At 44.3% G+C, this 7,833-nt stretch overlaps 1 protein-coding gene across 1 annotated transcript; it reads left to right on the top strand.

The window, feature by feature from the left end:
* Window positions 1–999: 999 nt before the first annotated feature.
* On the top strand, window positions 1,000–7,760 carry CCDC173 (coiled-coil domain containing 173; the record flags this gene model as incomplete). Its single annotated transcript, XM_010161159.1, has 9 exons — window positions 1,000–1,226; window positions 1,527–1,700; window positions 1,794–1,987; window positions 2,911–3,067; window positions 4,063–4,202; window positions 5,014–5,206; window positions 5,514–5,678; window positions 6,210–6,357; window positions 7,631–7,760. Coding segments are annotated over 9 exons (1,528 nt in total), but the record flags the coding sequence as incomplete, so codon positions are not given.
* Between the last annotated feature and the right edge of the window lie 73 nt (window positions 7,761–7,833).

Below are 7,833 nucleotides of genomic sequence, written 5' to 3'. Positions count from 1 at the left end.
ACGGTGACTGTCCCCACACCTCCCTCCTGCTCTGCCAGGCGCGGAGAGCCACAGGCTGCTTCTCCCTGAGAACTGCCTGGCACGAGCTACCCTGAAGCCAGTGGGCACAGCACCACCCAACAGCGCGAAGTTAGAGAAGAACCGGCTACCTGGCAGTTCCCTATCCGTAGGGAGCAGCCACGCCGGTGTACAAGGCCACCTTCACCCTGGCCAGAGGGAGCAGATGAGGCCTGGTCCCCACCACAGGGCAAACTGCTTAGCAACCGCATCTGGAAACAGACTCTGGCATAAGTATCGCTGTAAGAGAGAGCCGCCTCACACTGCAGACACGGCACGTCAGCCTGCCGCAGATGGGATGAGCAAGGAGAATTTCTAGCAGGACACCAGGCCGTACAGAGGGCCGTTTCCTTCGAACGCAGTGGTGACGCTTTGAAGGCATTTCTCAAAACCTAGCCATCGCCTAGGAAAGCTGTATCTATGCACACACACGTGTATGCAAACCTCATACAACAAAGAAATGCTCATCTTACCAACAACTCGCTAAACTGCTCTACAAGCCAGGTCTATTTTAGTACATACGATGAGTGTGCAGGCCAAGGGGCCCGTGCCCAAACTGCCGCCTCAGCCAGACAGCGGAATGGCTTTACCAATATTCCCCCTTTCCTTTTGGGAATGCTCCCTGGTCCCTGCTGTTCTCAGATTTCTGCCCAAGTACTGCCCGGGACGCATTAGGTACCACAAGCCGAACCTGTACATATACAGAAGCAGGCAAGGGGGTGTACAAACATCCGAGTCCTTCAGCTACTGCCCAAGTACATGCATCAGCCATAGTCAGACCTCGGATACAGATACCCTGTCTGGGGACCGGATGGGGAGAGTAACTAACACCAAGGATAACTTAGTATTGTTATTATGCTGCAATTCAAATCCTAATACAGGTTTGCATATAGGTTTTTCTGATATCAGGTAACCTCAGTGTCTTTTCTTCCCTCTGCACAGCGTCACGTCGCTTAGAAGAAAATAATTTTCTAGATGGGTATTTTCTTCCAAATGAAGTAGGTCGTCATCAGGTAATTGTATTCCCAAAAGCAGAATGGGAAAGGATTCAGGACAATCTTGGCAGCACAACTAGAGAAGCAGCACGCATCCTCGCTGAGAAGAAAGAACGGGAAGAAATGCACTTACGGTCCAAAGCTGCTGTAAAAGACTGGCCCAATAACATTATGGTGAGCACCAGACACATTTGTAAACAAGGGGGTTCATTTTCATATATGCAAAACCACCTATGGTAACATTGCTAGCTGTACTCCCTTTGTTCAACATTGTTTTAAATGTGTATTTTAACTAAACTCCATTTAAATACATTTAACATCTAACATTAACATTTCAAATTTTAAAGCTAAAATGTGAAATTAAAAAAGAACACCAAAAACCCCCCAAACATCGAGTACATCACCTTCAGAATGGCTTATACCTTTTTAATCCATGGGCTTGAAATGTGATTTCTAATTTTGTCTGTGCTGTAGGGCCTGGCACAACAGAAACATAAAGCCAAAAAAATGCGTGAAGAAAGGGAAGAGGAAGAAAGAAAGTTACTTGATTTGGAAGAAGAACAGTTCCAAGCAGCAAAGCGGAAAGAGGCTATTGACCACGCAAAAACCTACTTATACTACCAGAACGAAAGAGTGAAAGCGTTGCATGTTTGTTGACAACTTTACTTTTTAAATTCCAATTTTACTGAATTTCTTTAAACACTTCAGAACATGACAATTGCTTTGAATGTTCTCTTGCAGAGTGCACTTCTACTTACTGAGGTCCTAAAAGAACGAGATGCTCAAGTTGAATTTAAAAAGTCTAAGTCAGTTGTTAACAAAAAGAAGGACGAAGAAACAGAACAGGAACGTAAAGAAGCTGTTCTCAGAGAGCAAGAAAAGGCACATCAGCGTTATATGAACCAACAGGCACTACACAGAGATCAGCTGGAACAGTAAGTCATAATTCATCAAAAGTAACCCTAATTTGTTATTTACTTCTCACAAATACATGCTATAAGATTTTTATAGAAACTTACTAATAACTTGACTCACAGATATGACACTTAAAAAGAAAAATCCAGAGAGCCACAAAAGACCTTGCACAAAAGGGAAACGCTGTGATATGCAGTGTCTTTAAGTTGTCAACAATCTGCATTTAACATTGCCTCTGGTAGGCAACAATGTGTTTTAGTCAAATCACTATTCAAAAGTTGTTACTGAAAGTGTATTTTAACTCAGTTTTGGTCCCAGAAAAGGAAAAGCTTAAACCGTATTTTCCGTTTGTCCATAACTGGATTCCAGAGAACACGTTCAGAAAATGCATCACTGCCACCTACGCTCTTTCTCTCAGCTCTTCCAGAAACCTTATGGAGGGGTCACCAGTGGAATTTACAGGACTGGCCCTGGTGGTCTGACAGAAGGAATTAAATTCTCTGAGGAAGAGGAAAGGTTCAGCATCTTGTCTCATATATCCCAGGTCCAACACATAAATCCTTGCAGAACTTAGCATAGAATATGCCCAGTTTAAGCTGTTGCCTGCATGCCCAGAAGGAGAAGCATAGATGTGGCGGGACTTCCTGAGGAAATGTTCACCGAGGATGCTGCAGAGATAGGCCAGAACATGATGAGTGCAGTGGCGCTATCAGGTCATCCACATAAAACTTGTTAACAGTGAACTGCAAGCTGTGGGCAAGCCACAGCTGACTTCTGGTCAGAGGACTGAGGACTACCGTTACAAGCAATAATGTTATTTTTCCCCTCTGATATTCTACTCAACGTATCCCATCCTTCAGTGCAAGGTACCTATGATTACCCTACCTGCTCATTACTTCCTGCAGTCCCTAACCCATTGATTCAACTCCTTTTCCTGATTTAGAATAAAGGAGCGCAAGCATCGGGCAGATCTGGCCAAGCTAGAGGACATACGAGAGGGGGAAAAAATACAGAGATTGAACCAATTGTACCAACTGGAAATTCAGAGAAGAAAGGAAAAGGAACAGGAGGAAAAAATTGAACGCCAGCGGTTGTATCACGTAAGTCACAGGAAAGCGGGGTTCAAAACTCGTTTCCCCTTGGCTGCCTGCAGTGAAACAGCAGCACTCATGTAGCTCAGTGTACCTACTAGCAACAGGAGGCTTGCTGACAGTTTCAGCAGCACTGGATCACATCCCTGCCTTGCCAGTGGCAAGCCCTGTCTTTCCCCTGTGCTTTCAGAAAGGCCTCTTGGAGGCAGGCCCCTTCTCTTGTCTGAAGGGACATTGGCACTGACGGTTTGACTGCTCTAGGATTAAAACATCTGCTATAGACATCAAGGAACATTCTCCTTGACCTGAGAATTGGATTTAAGTTCTACCTACCTGCTGTTTCAAGCCCATTTTTCTTTGTTAAGAAGAGGGAATCATCTGAGTTTGAACATAACAGTATCTTTTTAACTTGTCTTTCCCTTTATGATGGGAGAGCATTAGAAATTTAGTCAAGACCCACTGCCTTCTCTCTTCACCTTTAAAGGCATCTTGCTAAGTGCAAACTAGAAACATCTCAGAACAGTTCTGGCCAGCATGCAAGAGACAGGTGGTTTTTTACATAAAATTATTGAAAACTCCTCTTCAGCTATGATTTGGCTTAAGCTCTGGGGCTGGCATAGTTTGGGACGTGGTGGGCCAGGAGCAGCACAGTCTGTGTATGTGTTGGTTGCACAGTCCCATTCCCCTCAACATCCCCCTCTTCCACATGTGTGAATGGGAGCAAGGGATAACGCTCACTGCACTGCAGAGCAATTTGTCTGTGTAATGGGCTGGGGAAGCAGCTGCTCGATGCTCAATTCCCCTTCTCCTTCCCTGTATCTCCTATCTGCTCCTCATGCACATTGGAACAGGGAGGAAGAAGTGGACGGAAGTACTGAGAATCCCTTTTCTCTCTTTGAAAGAAACACAAAGAGAGAGAAGAGGGAGCGATTCTTTTTGGTTCTACACCAGGCCCAGATTTTCTAAACTTCACTGGTTATATCAGGACCATTTTGCCCTCGCAGGAGCATGTAAATGACCAGAAAATCATCAAAGCAATAGAGGAACAAAAACAAATGGAAGAAGATGATCGGATTAAAGCTCATTTTAAAGCAAAGGCAACTATTGCCAGGCTGATAAAAGAGAAAGAAGCTGAAATGCGTAGGTAGGTACAAAGCTAGTGTATAAATTATAAATTAACTGAAAATTGTACTGTAATCATATTCAAGTCTTTCAGACTGATGATGTAACACAAACCACAGTTACCCTAAAAATTAAATTCTACTGATAGGGACAGTACGGAATTTAGAAGAAAATGGAAATTCTTTCACAGGTTCCTTACTAATATATGTATGGAGGAGTGATCTCTCCACCCTTCAAAGTACATACCTACAGAATTGAAAGCTCTACAACACTGATTTTCCATACGGCCTGCCAAGCCTCCACCTCCTCAACAACTGAAATCCTTGACAACAGTATTTTTGGGCATAAGCTGTATTTCCCTGAGACAGATCAAGAAAAATAACTTGACTTCTTAACTAGGCACCTATATTAATTAACTACATTGGGTTATTATTAAGGGAAGATGGCTTACCAGTTTTGCGTTGAGGGTACAGCACGAAGATACCACTGATGCAATCTAAGAGCTCCCTTCTCTTCCTACTTCTGGCCAATACTCCCAACAGTTCTCTCCTGATGGCAGAATGCTAGGCAGACTCCTCACCAAGTGATCCAGCTCACTACTGCAGAAAAAAGCTAGTGCTACAAGAACACAGGGAACATCTATTTGCTAAATGAGAACACTAAAAAAAAAGAAGTAGGAACACAAGGGGATCAAGGAGTTGGGTGGGTGGCCAGCCTGTGTGGCAAGAAGAGAGAAGACTAGGGGCAGGATCGCTGAATTTGGCAGCAGTAATGCTTCAGGTAGAGCCAGGTGTGTACCCTGCCATGTCACGGTAGCTCATGCTGTTTTGCAGACTAGCACAGGAACGTCAGGACAAAATCATCAGCCAACTAGCTGTAGAAATGAACAAGGCATTAAAGAGGGAAGATGATCGTCTTGCTAGAGACATTGCAAAAAAAGAAGCTGAGGAAGAAAAAAAATGCAAAGAGAAAGAAGTAAAAGAAAAGGCAGCCATTGAATCTATTGCTGAACATAGAGCTACTGTGGTAAGAAACCTAGCTTGTCCTTACTCCCCCCACCAAGGAGCCTGGCCCAGATCACTGCTGGTGGCCCTGGTGCCATGCATCAGCATGCTTCATCAGATCTGCTGACACCTTTCCTGGAGTCCTCTCTCCCTCTCCTACTTCCGTGTTGGGTGCACATCAGCTGAAAACCCTGGGGTTGGACACTGGCCAGCCACAATGGCTGTGCTCATCAAAGCACCGATACACGGCTGCTTCTGCCAAAGATATGACTTCCAAACTAGGAGGCTGTCTCCTCGGTTAACTGTTCTGTGTATTTTGTAAAATACAGATGAAGATGAAAGTGGAAAAAGAGAAGGAGGAAAAAGCAGAGGGTAAAAAAGAACTCCATGAATTAATGGAAAAGAACCGCATCTACCTGGAAATGGAAAAAGCCAAGAAACAAAGACAACGTGATGCAAACATGGAAGTACAGAAAATCCAGATCCAGCAAATGGTAAATCTAAGAGTTGTACCCTGGCAACCCCTTCAGAAAGAAGCATCCATCTAAACCAATGGCACTAGTTCCTGCTTGAGAGGAGAAGAGAGAGAGGAAGCTTACTGCGTTTTTTGGGGGGAGGAGTTTTTTTTTTTTTAAATCATGTATTCTTTGCATATGCAGGTGCTGGGGAACAGCCTCCTCTCAGAGCAGTGGTGCAAGTCAAGGCTGGTTTGCAATGACAGATCACCTCCTGTTCTGTGCCATTACATACTACTGCTGCCGCCCTGTACCTTCCGGGCAGGTCAGCAGGGAGCAGCAGCTAACGCTGACCTGCACTCAGCTGTGCAGTGTACCCTGTTGTAGGGGGTACGGCAGGGGAGAAGTGGGGAGAGATGATATTTGACAAGTATCAACTAACACCACCTCAGATCTCCTGTCAGCTCACCCCCTCTAAGTTTTAAGGGATAGTTATGTTGTGAAAGAAAATACTAAGCTTAGTTATTCCCTTTTCTTCATCAGGCTGAAAAGCAGGCAAAAAAACAGCAGGAAAAGCAAGCAGAGCTGGACTACGATGCTCAGAGAGAGGCTATTGCACTTTTTAAGGAGCAAGAATTTCAGAACTATGCAAAGCAAGTAATTGAATCAGAGTCCAAGACTACACATCATCTTTATCCTCTTCTCAAAGCATCCAAAGGTGGAAAAGGATTTGGACACGGACCTTTTTCCAGAGGAAGAGAAGGAATAAATAGCAGTTTTGAGGCAGGATGGTGCTGGGATCCAGTTAGCTTGTTCTAGCCGTACTACTGATCAAGAAGTTAAAAACATGGAATAACACTAAGATTATCTAGCAAAGAAAGGCAGAAGGAATTTTTGTGTAGTTAAAAAAAATCTTTTTGAATGTTATGGGCAGAGTTAAACTGTAAAATGTTCTACATCAAATATATGCTATGAATCTGGAAGTCCATCTGAAAAAAAAATGCTAGAGAACTGGTTTTATTCTCAAAAATCCCCACCTTGTATTCAGTGAAAGTTAGTTTATAAAACTTGAGATAGGAATGCATGATATGTAATTGACCATCAGTGTAACCAATTCCAGCCAAAAGCTCACTATTACTGTTACGTTTTTATTATTCATTGTTCTAAAAATCCACTGTCCCAGTTTTTCAGGCCTAGGATATGAATTCCCACTGCAAAAGGTCATACTTTTCACTAGTCTTCTTCCAGTTAATTATTTCCCATAACAGAACAAAAAAACAAACCAAAATAACTTTACAGAATCTACAGGAGAAGAAAAAAAACCAACCTAATACATGTGAAAGAATAGTTACGGTACTGCAGTTTCTATAGCATTTTGCAATTACCCCTGTAAAACAAATGTCATGCTATAGATTAGTTATATGAAGGTATGACATGGTCACAGCCCTTACAAGGTCACCAAGGGGGCAAACAGGTCCCAGTATAGCTGTCAGTAGCTACTACAAAAAGAGCGTGGCAACGAGAGACAACGTAGTTAGACTGTTCTTTCCAGAAGACTATCAGTGCTTCAACCTGCGGTAAGCTGATCCAGATCTGGAATTGTTTCTCAGATCCACAGCTGACTTCACCCTCCAACACCAATGTCACACACGCCTCTCACACTTAAAGCTTCGTTTCTTTGCTGAAACGTTATCATTGTGTTCCTGCCTTGGACAGAGTTAGGGTTTCCTATAACGACTTCCTGCACCTGTCCCCTGCACCGAAACAGGGTATCCCCCTATTCTGGGGCCCACTGGAAACTTCGGCCCAAGAAACTTGAAGCATTGCTGTGCTGCACACAGCCCCCCTTCCAGCCCCGGAGCTGCCCGTCTCTGACGGCCACACCAGAACGTGACCCACGTTCTAAAACGATAATAAATTAGGAGAGTTCTATACAAAGGATGCTTGCCAATGTTGTAGTTTGGAAAAAGGGGGTTTTGTGTGCCTTCAAGTTCCTGAGCCTGGCTTCCAACAGCAACAGGCTTTGAAGAAAGGACAGGACGCCAGCAAGAGGCGAGGTCGCTCCTGCGAGCTGCGGGCCAAGCAGCGGTTTTACCCCCCCGCAGGACAGAACAGCTGGACGTAAGCCGGATGCACCCCGTCCCGAGTGCAGCAGTCACTTCCGGGACTCCCCGGCAGGGCAACTCTTGGAAAG

The sequence above is a fragment of the Eurypyga helias genome, unplaced genomic scaffold (assembly GCF_000690775.1).
Source record: "Eurypyga helias isolate BGI_N326 unplaced genomic scaffold, ASM69077v1 scaffold16901, whole genome shotgun sequence".
NCBI classification, from domain to species: Eukaryota; Metazoa; Chordata; class Aves; order Eurypygiformes; family Eurypygidae; genus Eurypyga; species Eurypyga helias.
Note: the sequence above shows the minus strand (reverse complement) of the source record. Positions and strands in the feature narration are given on the sequence as shown.